At 43.3% G+C, this 21,809-nt stretch overlaps 1 protein-coding gene across 2 annotated transcripts; it reads right to left on the bottom strand.

Moving 5' to 3' along the window:
• Positions 1-98: 98 nt before the first annotated feature.
• Positions 99-21,125, bottom strand: krr1 (KRR1 small subunit processome component homolog). Of its 2 annotated transcripts, none has more exons than XM_060839271.1 (10): positions 21,067-21,125; positions 12,631-12,806; positions 10,851-10,985; positions 10,381-10,506; positions 6,715-6,798; positions 6,199-6,255; positions 3,400-3,570; positions 1,799-1,876; positions 1,324-1,417; positions 99-727 (listed from the first exon to the last, which is right to left on the bottom strand). In XM_060839271.1, the coding sequence occupies exons 3-10, from the start codon at positions 10,947-10,949 to the stop codon at positions 603-605; spliced, it is 834 nt and encodes a 277-aa protein (XP_060695254.1). In that variant the 5' UTR covers positions 10,950-10,985; positions 12,631-12,806; positions 21,067-21,125; the 3' UTR covers positions 99-602. The 2 variants fall into 2 exon arrangements, with proteins under 2 accessions (XP_060695254.1, XP_060695252.1); XM_060839269.1 differs by having other exon boundaries at positions 20,998-21,109.
• Positions 21,126-21,809: the final 684 nt, after the last annotated feature.

The following is a 21,809-nucleotide window of genomic DNA, read 5'->3' as shown; positions in this document are numbered from 1 at the left end:
CCTGAGTAAACATGATGCCTTTGTGCAGTAAATATTGATACTAAAACAGCACACCATTTGTAAGTACATTTAATGAACAATTATAAAATAAAACACTTCATGCTATTATACAACATAAACCCCCTGTACAAAATAGAAATCTCTCTAAACGTTTAACATCGATTCAATCCTAAACCACATTTTCACAGATTTGTAATTGAGAGGTTTTGTTTCTAACACCAACTATGGAGAATGTTTTCCATCTCATTTCTGTAGAAACAATGGATATCTCTAAGGTTAGGATCCAAGCAATCTTGTAACACATTCTGTTTTTGAGATTTACTCTATGACTCTTCGTTAAAAGCAGGTGTAGTACGAGGATTGATGTGGATTCTTCTTCACCTAGATTGTCGTTTCTGAAATCCTGTCAGGAGTCCTGTGCCGATAGAAGTACTTAACAGTCTAATTAGATGAGGAAATCACGAACAGAACCATGAGCCTGCTGCTTCCCCTGGCCATTTGTATGTAACAGGTAAAGTGGTGACACCCTGCTGGAATGACATTGTCGGAATTATCCAATTCCAACAGTTTGTCAAAAGCATAGGAGAATTGGAAAAATCAATTTATTTCTTCTTCTTTTGAGCTATTTTCTGAGTGATTTCCTCCACAGCTGGGGCTCCCAGCTTCTTTTTCTTGGCAGTTTTTACTTTTTCTTTAAGAGCTTGAATGTTAATTTTTGTTTCTGCAGCTAAAAGAAAATGAGTGTATACTTGTTAGCAAAAGCAGACAAATCTTTTTTGTCTGTTTTTTTATATGGCTCAACACCAATATCCCACATGGGTTTTCCAGGAAAATATTACCCATAATGTATTTAATCATCATACTACCAAGGCCCAAAAGTTGAGTCCTGGGACTTAGGTGAGAGGAAAACCATTGAACTACTGTTTTATTCATGGCATGTCACTATAATTAACCACAACTTCTGGTCCTCTGTACAATCATTTATCATTTGGGTTTTACAACTGATTTAACTAATCCAAAGGAAAAACACAATATTGTCAAAGACAGCATGACTTCAGTTACTGGACTTTTAGGTCCAATAGAATTACAAAAATGGAGTACTAATTGAGAACATGTCGTAGGGATGACTAAAACCTGGCCTCCCCCTTGTAAGACTGGAGTATTTAACCATCAGAGTGGAAAGGGCTATATTCATTTGCCCTTCCTCATTTACAAAATAGTCTATAATCTAGAGGAATGATGTGCAATGAATTTTATATTAAATGGAAACTACAGAACTTGGTTAACATCTGTAAGCACATAAACAAAATGAAAACCAGTTACCTTTTTTTACTTTAACTGCAGGCTTTTCTTTAGGAGGAATAAAAGCTTTATTTCTTTCTTCCTTTCGCCTAGCTGCTGCCTCTGCTTCTTTTACCTAGGTTAAATATTTACAAAACAATATAAGTTTATGAAGAAACAGCCCGTGTAAAAGCTTTGCAGCACAGAAGGCTTGTGTACATTTGCACAAGCAATAGAAGCTTAATCACGTCTAGAAAGTGTAGCAGCAAATCTGAATAATGTAACAAAAAACTTTGTGATGTTGACTAACTGCTAATTATTGGTCAGGACATGGAGGGTGGCCACCATGCTTTTCTCCCATGTCGTTGGGTGTTTCAACTCCATCCAAAAGACAGCATTTCTCATGCAGCACTCCCTCAGTACTGATGGTTGGAGTAGGACTTGAACTCACACCCTCAGGCTCTGGTAAGTGTTTATTTCCCCCATCAGTAACAATTAAAGTGCTCAACATTCATACCTTTATTTCATGTAATTTCTTCTTCTTCTTGTCTTTCTCTTTGAGGAAGTATTCACCTGTGGCCAGTTCCTGATCAATCTGGACAATAAATTCAGCAAACAATTAAGAACAATCCCTAGAGCACAGCTGTACCAGACAGGGAAACATAATTATTCCTTTTAATACAAACCCTCAAAAATATAGGATTAACTTCAAATGAATATAGTAAAACATTTCCGAAACAATGCAATCAGAAATTTGAGTCTAAGGACTGAAAGCATTCTAAACTACGTTCCCTTGTCCTTCAACCACATTCTGCTTAAAGTTAACAATTCCAACATCCATTACAAACACTGGGCATTTGGGACGGTCAGATTTTGTGTAAATGGCCAAATAAGTGTTTTTGCTGGACACAGTTCAGGAGAGTAAATCTTGGCAAAAAAAAAGTTGTCCTGTCTTAATCCTCTCACATTTAATCTTACATCCATTCCCTTTACCTTTGAGATTATTCAGTGATCAGGAGGATCAAAGTATTTTATCGCTTATCCAGCTGTTGGACTTCCAATGGGTGGGTTGTACAAAGGGCTACAGTCTCTCAGGACCTCATTAAAAGTATAATTTTGTGCAGAACTGGCAGGCATTTGAACTCTCAGCCAAAGCTAATGCTGAAGGGGAAAGCATGATTTCCCTTTCATAAAAATATGCTGATTCTATACAATCCTGCTGGTTTCAAAGTGCTGTACAATAAAATCATTTACAATGGATTCTAGCATTTTCCCCATTACCAACGTCTGGCTAAACAGTCCTTGGTTTTTCCATCTTTTCTTTAAATAATGGAGTTGCCATTAACTACCCTTCATTATTATAAGAACTGCTCCAAAGTCTATCAAATCTTGAAAGATGACCACCAATGCAGCTGTCACTTCCCAGGGCACTTAAGTATTCTGGGATGTCGATTATCAGGCCACGGGTATTTATCAGCCTTTAGTGCCAACTTCTGATTTCTTGCAGTTGCTGCCATTACTAGACCTTGTGTCCTCCTTTGTGAAGACAGCAGGACAGTGTGCCCATCTTAGTCAGGTTTAGGGGACAAAGGGACAATTACTTGCCTTCACATACCTGTATAAGCTTTTAAAACAGTTTGTATGTTTCCTGCAGGCTTACTTCCATATTCACCTTATTCAATTCTTTAGTCCTCCTTTGCTGAAATCTTAAACTGCTCTCATTATCAATTCTACTTTTTTTAGTTAACTCTTTTGTCCTCTTCCTTGGATTTAATACTGTTCCTACTTCCCCTTGTTAACCATGATCCAATCGCCAATCCTGGTTTAATATTTGCCATTGCATATCCTCCAATTTAGCATAGCTAGCTCACATCTCAAACCGCTATCAATTTTCTTTTTTTTGATTCAGGATGTTAGTCCCAATGAAACATAGTGCTTCCCAGTGCAGAGATCATTTATGGTGCACTTGTTGGTGAGAGGTGATTTTGAGAAAGAATTTAGGAAACATTTGGATATCGGAGAGATGAGAATGTACCCACTTATTGTGTACTAGTGAATGATTCAGCCCAGTGTGCCTATAAGGAGTAAAGAAAATTAAAACGGGCAATTAGCACCTACCTTGCTTTCTGGTTGTGGTGGTGGGAAAGGTGTATACTCCTTCTTCACCCTCCTCTTCTGCGGCTGTTTCCGTTTGCTCAGGTTCTTGTGCTTGAACTTGGGCAGAAACCGCTCCCAGTTCTGTGTTCTAAGCTCAGCATCTCTTGCTAATTCACGTTTAATCATCAATGTCTTTTTGAAAAGAACAGAGCTTTCTTGTGCAGTTGAAACATGCAAGTGTGATTGTTAAAGACGCGAACAGTCAACCCGAAGGAAACAAATCTACAGAGAAAAGATCTCTCTGGTTTTCTTATTTTATAAAGCAAGATACAGAAGTCTAAATTTAAATGCCAGAAATACTCAGTAGGTTAAGCAGTATCTGTGTGCAGACAAACAGAGCTATCATTTCTGATCAAAGACCTTTCCTCGGAACTAATTTCTGGTTCCAATGCTGTGATTTCCAGTTAAAACCAGACCTTCTGTAATCTCAGTTTAGGATCTATTACAAAATCCATTACAAAGAACTCTCATTGCAATACTAAATGAAAAGGGCTATGGCAAACTGAGGGAGAATAGACAACATATGATGTCAGATCAAATGAAGTTCAATGTAAACTAAGTTGAAGTATTATCCTCTGGGGAGAAGAGGAAAGTGAACATGAACAAAGTGAGTGAAAACGAGTGGGTTCACAGGTCACCAAAAACAAAGGTATTCATTAAAATCAAAAGAGTTCCTAGGTTAGGAAACGATATCAAATCATATTACTGGGGCAATGCTGGACAAAACAGGTAAAGGCAAAGCACAAACACAATGTCTATGGCATGGAAAAATGCTGAGGAAAACCGAAAGACTAGGCCAGTACTGACTGACAGAATCAAAATTCCATAAGTATCAGAGGAGAAACAAGATTATTTCCAGGAGCAGGGAATCATGCTGGCAGCATAAAAGGTAGTCAAAAATGCTCTAAGGAGATTTAATGCCATTTTCCTACACTGTCCCTGTGATGTTTCATTAAGCAAAAATCCATGATCTCAGTTTTAGGCAGGGAATTTCCTGGAATTTCCCCACATCTCAGTCCTAAAAGGTTTGCCCACTTATGTTCCCTAGTTCTAGACACTCCCGACTCAATTCCAAAGCCAGGGAAAACATCTCATATCCAGTCTGTCGACCCATCTAAGAATTTCATGTTTGAAATTCTTCAAAACATCCAACAATTCCCTCTTCACTGCCCAGCTGATCAGAGTTTCTATGCAATTAGCTGCTAACACGTTGACTTTTGGTTCTGGAAGGGAGATTTGAACAGCAGAAAAACTTAACAGGAATTTATATCTCCTTTCATCTAAACTTCAGACAATATAAGGTAAAAACAATGACAGCAGATGCTGGAAACCAGATTCTGGATCAGTGGTGCTGGAAGAGCACAGCAATTCAGGCAGCATCCAAGGAGCAGCGAAATCAACATTTCGGGCAAAAGCCCTTCATCAGGAATAAAGGAAGAAAGCCTGAAGTGTGGAGAGATCAGCTAGAGGAGGGTGGGGGTGGGGAGAGAGTAGCATAGAGTACAATAGGTGAGTGGGGGAGGGAATGAGGGTGGAGTGGATAGGTGGAAAAGGAGATAGGCAGGTAGGACAAGTCATGGGGACAGTGCTGAGCTGGAAGTTTGGAACTAGGGCCTGAACTGTTGTACTCTTCCAGCACCACTCATCCAGAATTCAGACAACATAAGCCCAGTCTATTTAATTTTTCCTCACAGGGTAGCCCCTGCAAGTCAGGAATTAAGTTTGGTGAACCTTTGTTTCATTCTCTCCTTGGTAAGTAAATCTTATTGTAAGGAGACCAAAACTGTACACAATACTCCAGGTACTGTCTCACCAAGTTACTATAATATAACTGCAATAAGACTTGGATTCCTTTACTCAAATTGTCTTGTGATAAAGGCCAACATACCATTTACCTCCTTTAATGCGTGCTGTATCTGCCTGATAACTTGGTGACCCACCAACACAGACATCCAGACCACTCACCATTAAACAAATGTATCTTTCCACCAAAATGAATAACCTCACACTTCTCCACATTGTATTCCATCTGCCTTTTTTTTGTTTTAACATTTTAGCCTCTCCAAGTGTTCTTGAAGCATCACAACTCTCACTTCCACCTAGTTTTGTGACACCTGAAGGCTTGTAAATATTGCATTCAATCAGCACATTCAAATCATCAACATTGACAGCAAATAGATGGGACCCAAGTCCCAATCTTCAACATGCCCCACTAGTCACAGGCAACCAGAGAATGATCTACTTGTTTCTACACTCTCCAGTTTCTGTCTGTTAACCAATTCTCAAAAGATACCAGTATATTATCCCTCCCCCCATCTCATTTCAGCATCCCTGTGATGCAGGGAGAGAACTGAACACACAGGATTTCTCATTACAGATATCAAGGTGCTGATAGGGCTATGCAAGATAATGACAAGAGATAAAGCAGACAAAAAACTGTTCCCGATACTGATGGTGTGGGGCAAAGGGACACAGGCAAAAGTTTTTGGTAAGAGGTACAGTGTACATAGCAGAAGCAGGCCATGGTGCCTGCTCTGTTATTTAGTCAGATCATTGGAGGGGGTGAGTGGCCATGACTTGAACATCTAAGCCTCTGAGGGTGGTAGAAGAGGACATGAATCATTTTAAAATGAAATTGCATGTGTATTTCACTGAAACCTGTGGGTTACAGGAATAAAGAGGAATTGGACCGATTTGATCGCTGGCAGAGAGCTAGACTAGATTCAATGTAACAATCATGAAATTTCACTTCATTAATACCTTGATATTGTAGATTGGGTGTACGTTCTTCATGGTATCGGTGACTACTTTTCTCACCTGGAAAGATGAAAATATTAATGCATTAATGTTTAACCGTTAGTGGTAAAAGGCTGAATTATTTTTAGCTGTTCTCACACTGCCAAGGCTGCATTTATTGTTCACCTCCACGTGTCCTGAAGATGATGGGGCTTTTTTGTTTACTGACCAATGTAGTAATGGAGCTTCAGAGTGATTGCTTAAACCTGAGTGCTTTGCCAGGCCAATTCACAAAGTATTAGGAGTGTAGCCTTCAGCAATTAAGCAATAATGCTTAATCAAGCATTAATTTCTTTTTGACTGAACATTGCCATTTGGAAACTATTTTCCTAATTCACAAACAAGCCAGATAGAGTTACACTGAAGAATAAAAACTCAATATAAAAAAGGTACAGAGAGCGGTTTATTGAACAGCTAACGCAAAGTTATAAACAGCACTGAGAGGAAAAGTAGAGCACACCATCAATCCAATTTACTCACCTCTTTCAGTCCAGAGTGTGGCCCTAAAGCAGACACAGTATTCCCTTGCACCATGATATAGCAGTTGGTCAACAGCTCCAAAGCCTATGAGTAGGGGACACAACAGAATGAATCCATTAGTAACAGACATTTGGCGAACACAGCACCCCCATCACTAATTAATCTGCTCCTGGTAACTCAGATGATGTTATTTTGTGAGGGTATCATGTAAAGCTATGTCTTCTGTTTCCCAGAGGCTGCTATTTGAAGCTTCAATGCTACAAAGTCTAATTGCTTTGACTTCCTGAAATAAATAAGGGTAGCCCCAACACCAGGCTGTTAGATAAAAATGTTTTAGCTGACAGACTCTTAGTAGCATGGAACTTGAATTTTGGTAAAAATATTACAGAAGCTTTTTATTTTACACTCATCAGCATCAGGGTGGTTCATATGTGGAATGAACTGTCAGGGAAGTGATAGATGCAGGTCGTTACAACATTTAAAAGACATTTGGACAAGTACATGGATAATATAGGCTTACAGCAATATGGGTCAAATGCAGGCACATGGGACTAGTTTGGATTGGGAAACTTGGTCGATATGAATGAGTTGGACTGAAGGGTCTGTTAAGATTAGAGTCTAGATTAGAGTGGTACTGGAAAAGCACAGCATGTCAGGCAGCATCCGAGGAGCAGGAAAATCGACGTTTCGGGCAAAAGCCCTTCATTAAGAATGAGGCTAGGAGCCTCCGAGGTGGAGAGATAAATGGGAGGGAGTTGGGGCTGGAGAGAAGGTAGCTAAGAGTGCAATAGGTGGATTGAGGTGAAAGGCCGGAGAGGAAGGTGGGAAGGAAGTTAGGCAGGTAGGACAGGTCATGAGGATGGTGCTGAGCTGGAAGGTTGGAACTGGGGTAAGGTGGGGGGGGAGGGGAAATGAGGAAACTGGTGAAGCCCACGCTGATGCCTTGGAGTTGAAGATGGGGCATTCTTCCTCCAAGCATTGGGTGGTGAACGAGGCCCAGGAGCTGCATATCTCGGCAGAGTGTGAGGGGGAGTTGAAATGTTTCGCCATAAGGCGTGGGGTTGTTGGTGTGGATGTCCTGGAGATGTTTCCTAAAGTGCTCTGCGAGAAGGCGTCCAGTCTCCCCAATGTAGAGGAGACCACATTGGGAGCAACTGATACAATAAATGATATTGGTAGATGTGCAGGTGAAACTCTGATGGATGAGGAAGGCTCCTTTGGGACCTTGGATAGAGGTGAGGGAGGAGGTGTGGCACAGGTTTTGCAATTCCTGTGGTGGGGGGTGGGGAGGTGCCAGGATGGGAGGGTAGGTTGTGGATGTATGTTGGACCTGATCAGGTAGTCATGGAGGGAACAGTCTTTGCGGAAAGCAGAAAGGGGTGGGGAGGGAAATATATCCCTGGTGGTGGGGTCCATTTGGAGGCGGCTGAAATGTCAGATGATGCGGTTTATGTGAAGGTTGATAGGGTGGAAGGTGAGGACCAGGGGTTCTGTCTGTGTTACGGTTAGAGAGGTTGGGTTTGAAGGCAGAGGTGCAGGACGTGGATGAGATGCATTGGAGGGCATCTTCAACCATGTGGGAAAGGAAATTGTAGTCTTTAAAGGAGGTGGCCGTCTGGTGTGTTCTGTGGTGGAATTGGTCCTCCTGGGAGCAGATACGGCGGAGGCGAAGGAATTGGGAACACAGGATGGCATTTTTGCAGGAGGTAGGGTGAGACAATGAGTCAACCAGGGTAGTCAGCTTGTAGATCTTGGGAAGGAGGTAGAATCAGGCAGTGTGGGGTTCCCTGACTACGAGGTTGGAAGCTGTGGGTGGGAGAGGTGAAGAGGTTGTATATGGTCTGGGAGATGATGTTTGGTGATGGGGTCATGGCCATTGGAGGAGATGTCTTCGAATTGGCATCTGGCTTCACTGTGTAGGGAATGATTCCTGAAGAAGGGCTTATGCCCGAAATGTCGATTCTCCTGCTCCTCGGATGCTGCCTGGCCTGCTGTGTTTTTCCAGTACCACATGTCAAGAATGACTGGCCAAGTTGCTATGGAAAAAGAATGGCATACTATGTCAAACACCGAGTGCACCAAAAGGTACATTAACAACTGACTCAAGATAACGTAAAGCTGATAATGTGGTTCAGTCTATCTTCTCCAGAATTCGGACTGTGAGGAAATCACACGTTTCTTTTGAATTCTGAGAGAGACTGGGCAGCCTAAGGAGTGCAAGGTGAAATGTTTCTGCAACACGTCTCACTTTCAAAGAAATTATCCACTCAGGTGACTCAGTGACATCAGGGAGTTTCGCAGAATAGAGAAAAGCAGAAGTGTTTCACCATGAAATTTAATCCGCAGCAATTTGTTGATTTCTAAGCTTCTTTAAGAATTTAGAATCATCTCCAATTATTTGAATTTCCAGGGGGCCCATAACACAAGCCAAGTTGAACAGCCAAACGTCATGAATGTTCTTCATGGCCCAAACCAGCAGTATGCAGGACCAAGAAAGAGCCATTAACATGTTCCAAAGGCTTACTCCCACACTCATTAACACAAAAAGCAATTAAAAGTCTTTCCAAAAGAGAAAGTGAAGCACAGTTGGGCATAACAATCCTCCAGAGCTACATAACCAGTTGTTTTAATCACTTTTTTTTTAAATATGATCAACTCTCACGTGGTTCCTTGCTCAAATGAAAACCATTTCCACGGCATAACTCTTCAAAAAAATCAGTATTTATAAAATAAATTTGCAAGAGGATTTCTGCAAACATACTACAAAGTTACCTCTCGAAGGAGCAGGAGGAATATGCCTGCTTATCACTGTCCTACCCTTCACTATCATGATGAAATGGTTCATCTTCTATGTCCACCTCTCTTACCCCGATCCCACCCTGCACCACTAATTAACTTTGTTATTTAAATGCACAGTATGGCAGCTTCAACAGAAGCTAAGGTGGGGGAAGAAATATAAACCCAATATTCAAAAGAACAAACACTTTGGCCACCAACATTCCTTTACACAAACTGGATATAAACATAACTGTCCCAAGCCACTGCTGCATGTTCAAGCTACTCTGCTGCCTGAATTGAACCTCAGGACATTTACTTTTCAATTGAAACCATCAGCAAGCATGTGATTATGGAGCTGCTCTCTCTTCACAGCTGAAGTGTCAGGCATGGAGTTCTCCTTACTCACAGATACTTGGTGTAGTCATCTGTAAAGGGAGGTTCAGATGATCTTTACTATCCAAACACTCGTTTTAAAAGAATTATTTGGTACCATAGGAATTGAGTGCTGCTAAGAAAAGACACAATGCATTGACTCTCCACAATATCAGGACATTTGCAAGAATGTAAAAGAGACCAACATTTTATACCTACCAAATGAGCTTTCTCCACCCTCCCTCCCCCCAAAATAGAATGTTGTCCCCAATTACATTAGTTTTAAATGATTACACTGACAATCTCTTCTCACATTTGCAATCAGATTATTCAGATGCATGTTAAATAAATTGTGGTCAAGGAACTTACTAAGTTCATTTAAAATGTAATAACCATCTTGCAGTTTGGAGATCATTCCTGTATCCGAGCTGTGCAAGAATTACCAGAAGAAAGATTCACTGTTCAACGGCAGGGGACTTTATTTTCTAAAGATTCAAGTAGCAGCAGTCTGGTTACCTTCAGCGTTGATCCTTTTGGCCCAATAAGTCTTAACCTTCTTTTCACAAATCGTTCCCGGTTCCTAACCAACGATCCGATTTTGATGATGTCACATGCCACATCATCCTGAAAAATACGGACAGCCTAGAACAGGAAACAAGAAGTTACAATTCAACACCCCAAATATCCAGGTCAGAACATCTGTCTCCATCGACTTGAAGCAGGACACACAAGGTTTGTTTTACAAGTCTGTGTGCAAGTTGCAAGATCTGCCCAGGTATTCAGATTCTTTCTCTCAGAAACTTCCAGCAACCAAAATAAATGACTGAAAGTAATGAGGAGAGGCATTCAAATGTTTGGTGTGTACTTCTCTCTGGGAACGCTCATTTTAAATATCATTTTTACCTTGTGTATTCTGCCTTCAAAGTAAAGTGATATTGTCATCACTGATTCAGCTAAAGGTACTCTTCAGTAGTTGTGCTACTCACTTGCTCAAAAGGAACACTTCTCGCCAAAAGCTTGATAAAATCCCTGGCTTTAATGATGATATAAGGATCGAATGTCTTCTTTGTGGTGGAAACAGTCATACTGCCTTCAATCAAATCTAATGTAGCTGTAATATACTAAATAAATGAGAGATGATAACCACTATGTGTTCAAGCAAATATAAATATTTTGCATATCAGAATAAACATTTTACTTTGGATTAAGCTTAACCAAAATCATTAACTCTGTTTCTCTTTCCACACATATCTGACCTAACGAATGTCAAGAATTTTCTGGTTTATTTTGAATATTCAGCACCTGCAGGGTTTTAACTAAATAATGGATACTAAAAATCTCAAACTTGATTAACAATGTTACAGGGCTTAAAGACAAAATTAAAACAGAGTTAAATCCAAACAAATTGCATCAACTGAGACCAGTCCCACCACCCTCGTGTGTACTGCCTTGTAACATCTTCATACTTTAAAAAAAATAATTTATTTTTAAAAACAAAACACTAAGTTTAACTAGTTTGAACATTCCAAGGTGAACTGCCCGGCACCTTGTCCTGCCCGGTTAAATCTGAAGATTGCTCAAATGCAAGAAAATCCTGTGGCCTTGACTCGGAGACACTGAGTGCAATGATAGGATGTAAGGTCAGATGCACTCAGTTGCACAAAACAAGAACTTGAATGTTGCTAAAAATAAAAGAGACATGTCAAAGCTCGGTAGCCATATCAATCAGGACAAACACAAGAATAACAAAATTTCAAAAGGATCACGACAATATGCACCGGAGGAGAAAAGGGGGATGATTAGTTGGCATTGGCACTCTGATTAATGTTGTCAAGGAGAAAGAGAATGGCAATACCTTAGCCATTCACACAATTTACCAACCAGTCATTCTCCTTTTCTCCTGTAGTATAAACTGTGATTGTTTATAATTTGTTATTCACGTTTGCCCCGATGAGAACAATAACGTGTCTCTCTAATCAGCAATATCCAAAAGTATTCTCCCCCTATACATCAGCATCTATATTTTCAGTCTTGCATTTTGAAAATACATTCTTCAGATCTGGACATTGCTCGCTGGGTCATCTCCAGTTGCCCTTGTGAAGATGGTGGTGAAACCACCTCCTTCAACCCCCTTCAAGCAATAAATGAGCCAATTAGGAGGGAGTTCCAGGATTCAGACACTACCATAATGAAGAAAAACAATGCAGTTCCAAGTCAGGATGGTGTAATACTCACAGGATGTGGTATTCCATTGTAAGAGATCATAAGTTTGGGGGTTTAATGTCAGTCATACACCTTACAAAAGACTACATCACCTGGGATGAAGAGTTGAACAGTTTACCAATAACTGCCTTTTGTTCCATCTCCAGCTATTACAAAATCACTATCTAGATAATGATACATTTCCTGAAATACCTTTACAACCTCCAGAGGCCCTACAAACCTTTCAGATCTCCACATTTCTACAATTCAGGGCTCTTGCAAATTCCCAATCGTTAGCACGCCACCACCACCTGCCTGCATTCTCAAGGCCTGGAATTCCTTCCGTGAACCTTTACATCTCGTAAAGACTCCGCCTTAAAAATTCAGCCTTTGAGCAAGATTTTGGTTGCTCGACTTAATATCTCAGTCTGCGACACAGCGTCAATTTTGTTTGAGACATTGTGCACTAAAAGTGCTACTTATACATGAGCTGTCATAATGAGAACAATGGGAGCGACAGTTATACAGGTGTAAGAGGTAAGGAGAGTATTGAGAGGGGCTTACATGTTCTTTCAGAGCGTTTTGTACCAAAGGCCAACATTCTTTCAGATAGGCCTCCCTGTATTTGGGGAAGAGAGTAGCAAAACTGCTCTCCTCCAACAGGCCATAAGCATTGTCCTTTCGGGTGAATGGTTCCTCCTTCCATCCTTCTGGTACTGTCAGCAGCTCCGTTTCATCCACTGTGGAATAAAACTCACTGGTTAGCAACTACAAATTACACAACATTCACCCTTCACACAGAGTCAGTACAGAAACATGTTGCTCAACAGCTTTGTAAATTAGAAACCCTTTTGAATGCAGCAAGATTTTAAATATGAAAAATCTGAGCAATGATCAAATCTCCTCGGTGTTGTAGTAGGGAGCAGTACATTTACTTATTCCTTTTTTTTAAGTTTATTCATTTGCAGAAATTTATTGCTCATGTGAGGTGCTACATTTTGGGAAAGTAAATCTTAGCAGGACTTATACATTTAAAGGTAAAATCCTAGGGAGTGTTGCTGAACAGAGTGTCCTTGGAGTGCAGTCATAACTCCTTGAAAGTAGAGTTGCAGGTAGATAGGATAGTGAAGGCGGCGTTTGGTATGCTTTCCTTTATTGGTCAGAGCATGGAGTACAAGAGTTGGGAGGTCATACTGCAGCTGTACAGGATGTTGGTTGGGCCACTGTTGGAATATTGCGTGCAATTCTGGTCTCCTTCCTATCGGAAAGATGTTGTGAAACCTGAAAGGGTTCAGAAAAGATTTACAAGGCTGTTGTCAGGGTTGGAGGATCTGAGCTATGGGGAGAGGTTGAGCAGACTGGGGCTGTTTTCCCTGGAGCATCGGAGGCTGAGGGGTGACCTCATACAGGTTTACAAAATCATGATGAAGAAGGGCTCCAGCCCAAAACGTTGATTTTCCTGCTCCTCGGATGCTGCCTGACCTGCTGTGTTTTTCCAGCAACACTGTCTCAACTCTGATCTCCAGCATCTGCAGACCTCACTGTCTCCCTTTTAAAACCAAATATTGATTAAATTCAAACTCCCCAGCTGTCATGAGGGAATCCAAACCCGGGTCACCAGAAAATCCCGCAGGTTTCTGGATTATAACACCACCTTCCCTTCAGACAGATGCTTGGCAGATCTTTACCGAAGAACATTCTTCAGAACAGAAATTTTACAGAACGTCACCAACCCAACTTCTCTATATACTCGGCAATATTTATTACAATAATTTAAGTTCAAGACAAAGAAATAGAAGGATTGACTATTGCAGTACGATGTTCTCACTGCCCTTTCAGCTGTAGGACTTGGCTCCCAGTCAGGCTCAGAGAGAGGGAGCACATGTGCACCTAGAGGGAGAGGGAGAGGGGGGGGGGGAGGGAGAGAGAGAGAGAGAGAGAGCATAAGAGACAAAGAAAGGGAGCAAGAGTGAGAGAACACATTTTGGGAGAATGCACATTTCAAGTCCTATGTACACATCGGCTGTCATAATTGTAACAACTGCAGCAACATTTATACAAGTGAAGGAATTAACAAGACTATTGGAAGAGGTTGAGATGTTCTTTCAGACCATTTTCTCTCTTACACTCTCTGTTGAAGAGACAGTCGAGGTGCCATTATGCCACTGGGTGTCTGGTACAGACCACTGACTAGTGCAATGGAGGGGACATGCTGCAAATTACAGTCTTTAGAGAATCACATTAATTGCAACAGAAGTGCACAAACTACAGAGGAACCCTGATTATCCAAACGAGATGGGTGGGCAGCATTTCCTCCAGATAATTGATTATTCGGTTAACTGATTAAATACCTTTCCTCAGGGGCTCAGAGCTTTCTGAAGTTTCCTTTCTCCTTGGTCTGTCAGCCTTGCTCCCCCTCTCCGTCTCAGGGTTTGTTTCTGAGCAGACACACACACATACACTTGTGTGTAAGGGACCTGCAGCATCACTGAAGCCTCCCTCTCCCCCCAATCAGTTCAATGGGATTGACACAGCGAGCACTTGCTAAATCCGCTCCTCGTTCAGGAGACCAGGCTGCAGCGTACCGCATGCAAGACCTCGCTCCCTCCTTCCAATCCCATCTCCCCAACCTCTGGGGCAGCTGGACTGGACACCAACAGTAAGACTTCTGCTGCCTTTGGTGGTGGTGGTGGTGGTGGTTGGGGATGGGGGTGGGGGTCTCCAAATTGTACATACACACACCTTTTTACCGCAACTTTTTCTCAGGTTCCACCTTTGCCCTGGACATGACAATGTTGGAGAGATTATCTGGGGAAGGGGGATTTAGGGTATACCCCTGTGTAGAACTCCATAGAAAGTGGGGAGGGAGAGAGAAGGCGGGCGGTCAGTCATTTGGAGACGATACCTGGGCTCCCAGCGATGTTCAGGAACATTCTTGGCAGCATTTCAGTAAGCCGCGTTTGGCTTTAATCATTGTAAACAAAAGGCGAGATTGGTGTTAGAAACACCTCTTTGATGTAATGTTTCTATCGGGATCTCGAGATCTCCTTCGGATAATCCGATATTTGGATAACCCCCCGTGGTTCCTCTGTCCTGAGTCATTGTACTGAGGCACTGCTTCCAATGCCATTTCAAGGCTTATAAAATGACAGTCTCAGTCAGTGGGCTGTGAAGGTGGGCAAGAAGGGAGGAGAGGAAGATAGTGAGAACGTGTGTCAGTGGTGTAAGTCATTGCTGCCTCAGAACTCGGGGTCCCAAACCCCACTTTGAGAAGCCCTGTGATAGGGGATATTATTGACCTAATATAGATCAGGATAGTAATATTGCAAAAGGCAGAGAGGAAGGAGAGTTACAGAGTGTGTCAGGAGAACACCATGGGCTGAAGAGTGGTACAGTATGATTCCTCATCGGTATTCTTCAGGAAACGTCTGGGGCAAATGTCAGTCAGGGAATCCTCAGAGAACCATGATCACAGCATTAAAAAGGTAGGCCTGAGCAACTGAAAATAACAATCTCAGATTGGAGGGGAGACAGTTTCAGTGGATTGAGAACAGATATGATCCAGACAAACTGGAATTAAAGATCTGCACACAAGGTACATTGTGATTGGGGCCAACCAGTAGTCTGACAAAGTGAGAGTTCCCCAAATTACGAAAGATTGACAAATTAGTAAAATTAAATATATTAGCAATCTGATAGCTGTCACATAAGGGAAAATCAGCATGAACTTAAAAAGTTTAGATGGAAAGTGAAAAAAGAAGTGCAGGGAAGTGATTGAATAAGTAAAGACTAGCAACTAACAAAAAAAAAGTCCAAACGTTTGCTATGAGTGTAGAAGCTGTAAAAGGGCGAAAAGATTAAAAGGCTAATTAAGGATTAAAGCACACAAAGGCTGAGATACTGAGAGAATTTTTGATTAGTCTTTACCAAGGAAGATGTTGCTCCTAAAGTCACAGTGAAGCAGGAGCCTGGATGGATGAAGAGATGCTGTAAGGGTGGCTGCACTGATAACTGATAGGTCACATGGATGTTGATGAAAGGAGTGGAGGAAACGGAGGTGATACTGGCCAGAATCTCAATCTCCTTCAATATTGGACTGGTCTCAGAGGACTGGAGAATTGCAACTATTACACCGTTGTTCAAAAAGGGTGTGGGGATAGATCCAGTGACGACAGACCAGTCAGTTTAATGCGGGTGATGGGAAAAAATTAACAGTCACTGGACAAACAGTTACAGAGTGGCTACGGCACAGGAGGCAGCCATTCAGCCAATCAGGCCTTCACCAGCTCTGTTACCTAGTGCCAATCTCCTGCTCTGTCCCCATATCCCTGCACACCATTTCCATCCAAATAATCATCCAATGCCTCAACTGAACCTGCCTCCAGCACATTTCCAGGTATTCCATACCCGAACTGCTCGTTGAACAAGTTCTTTCTCACATTACCCTTGGTTTATTTGCACATCACTTTAAATCTACACCCTCTCAATATTTTTCTTTCACAAGTGGGGAATGCTGCTCCCACCTACTCCCCACTCACGATTTTGAAAACTTCTATTAACTCCCCTCAGCACAGAAACAGACCCTTTAGTCCGACCAGTCCACGCCAAACATAATCCCAAACAAAACTAGTCCCACCTTCCTGCTCCTGGCCCAGATCCCTCCAAACCTTTCCTATTCATGTATCCATCCAAATGTCTTTTCAACATTGTAATTGTCCCCATCTTTACCATTTCCTCAGGAAAGTAGCGAGTTGTGAACACAAAGAAAGTGAGGAGCACAGATACTGGAGATCAGAGTCTGGTCAGCCAGCATCCGAGGAGCAGGAGAGTTAACATTTCAAGCATAAGCTCTTTATTAGGAATGAAGAGTTGTGAACACAGCCCAGTCCATCCCGCAAAGCAGCCTTCCTTCCAATGATTCTGTCTACACTTCCTTTTGTTTCCCAAGGACATCAGTCCCAACATCTTTAATCTATCCTGATGTTGATCAATAAAGCCGAGATTTGTAAAACACTTTGTGAATGAGGTAACAGAGGGTTGCATGGTCTGCCTAAGGATATTGGATAAAATATCACATAACGAGCTTGCAGGCCCAGAATAACAGGGACAACGGAAACACAGATACCAAATTGTCCAACAGGAAACACATATTGGTATGATGTTATTTTCCAAACAGTAGGAAGGTTTATAGTGGGATCTCCAACCACTCAGTACAAAGGCCACTACCTTGTCATGACCTAGATGAGTGGGCTACACTTGGATGTACAGGTCACAGATTGAAAGCTTGAAAGTATTGTGAACTATGAAAATATTACAGACATCATGCAGCCAGAGAGTAGGTGAACACGTGATAAATGTCATTTATTGCAGCAGAGTGTGAAATGTTACATTTTCAGGGAAAAAAAATGAGGATATGCATTATTAAATAAAGAGCACAAATACTAAAGATGCTGCAGGACTAGAGAGACCGAAGGTATACCATCACAAAACATTCAAGATGAAACGCTAAGATGGATAAAGAGACAAACTACATTTTGGAATACGTAGAGGGGTGGAGTATTAAAGCAAGATAGTCATGATCGGTTTCTTCATAGGAGACCATTATGGGAAGTCTCATCACTAGCATGACCCTTGGTAAACCAGTATAAAACACTGGTTCCCCCTCAACCGGAGTAATGTGTCCAGTCCTCAGCATCACACTCTGAAGTCAATGTTATTGCTGTTTAGAAAAGGAGGAGGAAAATTGAGTGGGCAGAAAGAGGAGGGGGGAACGATGCTGATGTAATGGTAATGTCACTGGGCTAGTCATCCAGAGACCTAGGCCAATGCAGTGGCAAAGTGGGCCCAAATCCCATGGTGAAATTTAAAGTCAACCAGTAATATTTCGAATTAAAAGTTGGTCTCAGTGATAGTGACCACAATGTATGTACATGTATTTGTAAAGACAAGGACTGATTAGGGATAGTCAACATGGCTTTGTGCGTGGGAAACAGTCTCACAAACTTCATTGAGTTTTTTAAAGAAGTAACAAAAATGATTGATGAGGGCAGGGCAGTAGATGTGATCTATGTGGACTCCATTAAGGCATTCGACAAGGTTCCCCATGGGAGACTGGTTAGCATGGTTAGATCTCATGGGATACAGGGAAAACTAGCCATTTAGATACAGGACTGGCTCAAAGGTAGAAGACAGAGGGTGGTGGTGGAGGGTTGTTTTTCAGACTGGAGGCCTGTGACCAGTGGAGTGCCATAAGGATCGGTGCTGGGTCCTCTACTATTCATCATTTATATAAATAATTTGGATGCAATCATAAGAGGTACAGTTAGTAAGTTTGCAGATGACACCAAATTTGGAGATGTAGTGGACAGCGAAGAGGGTTACCTCCGATTACAACAGGATCTTGATTAGCTGGGCCAATGGGCTGAGAAGTGGCAGTTTAATTTAGAAAAATGAGGTGCTGCATTTTGGGAAAGCAAATCTTAGCAGGACTTATACACTTAGTGGTAAGGTCCTAGGGAGTGTTCCTGAACAAAGAGACTTTGGAGTGCAGGTTCATTCACTATCCTTGAAAGTGGAGTCGCAGGTAGATAGGATAGTGAAGAAGGTGTTTGGTATGCTTTCCTTTGTTGGTTAGAGTTTTGAGCACGGGAATTGGGAGGTCATGTTGTGGATGTACAGGACTGGTTAGGCCACTTTTGGAACATTGCATGCAATTCTGGTTTCCGTCCTATCGGAAGGGTGTTGTGAAACTTGTAAGGTTCAGAAAAGATTTACAAAGATGTCAGGGTTAGAGGATTTGAATCAACTGGGGCTGTTTTCCTTGGAGCATCGGGGCTAAGGGGTGACCTTGTAGAGGTTTACAAAATCATGAGGGGCATGGATAGTATAAATAGACAAAGTCTCTTCGCTGGGGTGGGGAAGTCCAGAACTAGAGGGCATAGGTTTAGGGTGAGAAGGGAAAAATATAGGGGAGACCTAAGGGGCAACTTTTTCATGCAGAGGGTGGTACATGTATGGAATGAGCTGCCAGAGGAAGTGGTGGAGGCTGGTAAAATTGCAACATTTAAAAGGCATCCGAATGGGTATATGAATAGGAAGGGTTTGGAGGGATATGGGTCAGGTGCTAGCAGATAGGACTAGATTAGGTTGGGATATCTGGTCAGCATGGATGAGTTGGAACGAATGGTCTGTTTCCGTGCTGTACATCTCTATGATTCTAAATCTAATCAATTGTTGTAAAAACCCACCGGGTTCAATAATGTCCTTTGGAGAAGGAAATCTGTTGTCCTTACCCAATCTGGCCTACGTGTGACTTAGAGTAATGTGGCTGATTCTTAACTGGCCTCTCAGAGATCACATCTCTTCAGAGTGCTCTTCCTGAAAAGGCAGTAGAAGCAGATTCCTAGACTATTTTAAAGGTAGCGGCAGAGAGTTTGGTGTTCAGCAAGGATTTGAAAGGTCATCAGGCGTAGCTGTGAGAGTAAATTTGAGGTTTCAGTCGGAGCAGTTGTGATCTTAAATATTAGAACTGGCTTGAGGGGCTGAATGGCTTATTCCTGGTTGTGATTCATGTGCCATCGGAAACAATTCAAAGGATGTGCAACAAATGTCCGATTTACCAGCGATACCCACAGCCCAAGAAGAATAAAGATTGGAGAAGCTGAGGCAAATCTCTTAGAGAAAAGAAAGTTGATAAGAAATTTCACCAAGGTGTTCAAATTCAAGAGGAGTCCAGGTAAGGTAAATAGGAGAAACTATCCGTTTTGGTGAAAGAATTGAGAACCAGAGGGTGCTGATTTAAGATGAATGTGAAAAGTATCAATGCTGGCACAATAGGATAAAGAATGTTAGGATCTGGACACCCAGGGTGGCGGTGGAGACAAATGAAGGTAAATTTTAAGGGGAAAACACAGTTCAGCTGTACTTTAAGTCACGGAGCGATGGGGATGTTTATTCAAATGAGTGACTCTGTTGGGGAACATTTCAGGAATCAACTTCTGAATGAGTATAAAGTAAACTGCAACAAACACGTCAGAAAATCTTGTTCAGCTGGTTCAATGTCCCTCGAGTAAAAAGTGAGGTCTGCAGATGCTGGAGATCAGAGCTGAAAATGTGTTGCTGGTTAAAGCACAGCAGGTCAGGCAGCATCCAAGGAACAGGAAATTCGACATTTCGGGCCAGAGCCCTTCATCAGAATTCCTGCGCTTTAACCAGCAACACATTTTCAGCTCTCAATGTCCCTCGCTCTGGATGAAGGGACTCAGGTGACTCAATTTTAACCACAATAGATCCTCAGAAAGCGAGCAAGCTAGTGTTTCGAGACCGGATGGGGGGAGGCGGGGGGGGGAGGCGGGGGGGGGGGGGGGGGGGGGGGGTGGGGGGGGGGGGGGGGGGGGGGGGGGGGGGGGGGGGGGGGGGGGGGGGGGGGGGAGGGAGGAGGGAGGAGGAGGGAGGGGAGGGGAGGGGAGGGGGAGAGGGAGGCGGGGGGGAGGGGGAGAGGGAGGCGGGGGGGAGGGGGAGGGGAGGCGGGGGGGGGGGGGGAGGGGAGGGGGGGGCGGGGGAGGGGAGGCGGGGGGGGGAGGGGGAGGGGGAGGGGGAGGGGAGAAGGGGAGGGGAGGGGGGGGGGAAGGGGGAGGGGGAGGGGGAAGGGGGAAGGGGGAGGAGGGGCAGGGTGTCGAGATGGTTGAGCGGTTTGGCCGTTAAACACACCATTGTTCTGCCATTCCGATCATTTAATCTGAACTATTAACATTCCCCCCTCCCCCATTATTATTATTATTTATTATTATTATTATATTAACGCTGACCCTCCACACCACCTGCCTGACCCGCTCCGATCTCCAGCAATTTGTTTTTGTTACAGATTTGCAGAATCTGCATTTCTTTACAATTGTTTCGATTCACAAATTCCCCTTCACTCGCCTCCTTTACCTTTATCTTCATTTTTACCGCGTCTCCCTTTCCCTGGAGCCACCTCCATGCCGGTCCGACACTCAATACCTTCCCCCACCACGGACACACTTCCGCCGGTCCGACACTCAATACCTTCCCCCACCACGGATACACTTCCGCCGGTCCGACACTCAATACCTTCCCCCACCACGGACACACTTCCGCCGGTCCGACACTCAATACCTTCCCCCACCACGGATACACTTCCGCCGGTCCGACACTCAATACCTTCCCCCACCACGGACACACTTCCGCCGGTCCGACACTCAATACCTTCCCCCACCACGGATACACTTCCGCCGGTCCGACACTCAATACCTTCCCCCACCACGGACACACTTCCGCCGGTCCGACACTCAATACCTTCCCCCACCACGGATACACTTCCGCCGGTCCGACACTCAATACCTTCCCCCACCACGGATACACTTCCGCCGGTCCGACACTCAATACCTTCCCCCACCACGGACACACTTCCGCCGGTCCGACACTCAATACCTTCCCCCACCACGGACACACTTCCGCCGGTCCGACACTCAATACCTTCCCCCACCACGGACACACTTCCGCCGGTCCGACACTCAATACCTTCCCCCACCACGGACACACTTCCGCCGGTCCGACACTCAATACCTTCCCCCACCACGGACACACTTCCGCCGGTCCGACACTCAATACCTTCCCCCACCACGGACACACTTCCGCCGGTCCGACACTCAATACCTTCCCCCACCACGGACACACTTCCGCCGGTCCGACACTCAATACCTTCCCCCACCACGGACACACTT

This window comes from Hemiscyllium ocellatum, chromosome 19 (genome assembly GCF_020745735.1).
Source record: "Hemiscyllium ocellatum isolate sHemOce1 chromosome 19, sHemOce1.pat.X.cur, whole genome shotgun sequence".
NCBI lineage: Eukaryota > Metazoa > Chordata > Chondrichthyes > Orectolobiformes > Hemiscylliidae > Hemiscyllium > Hemiscyllium ocellatum.
Note: the sequence above shows the minus strand (reverse complement) of the source record. Positions and strands in the feature narration are given on the sequence as shown.

Coding starts and splice junctions, on each gene's coding strand:
- krr1 (XM_060839269.1), bottom strand. CDS start 21,046: ATGGAGGTGGCTCCAGGGAAAGGGAGACGCGGTAAAAATGAAGATAAA. Junction 10,507..10,850: donor GAAGTGTTCCTTTTGAGCAA/GTGAGTAGCACA, acceptor TTCCTGTTCTAG/GCTGTCCGTATTTTTCAGGA. Junction 6,256..6,714: donor CACACTCTGGACTGAAAGAG/GTGAGTAAATTG, acceptor TCATCTTTCCAG/GTGAGAAAAGTAGTCACCGA.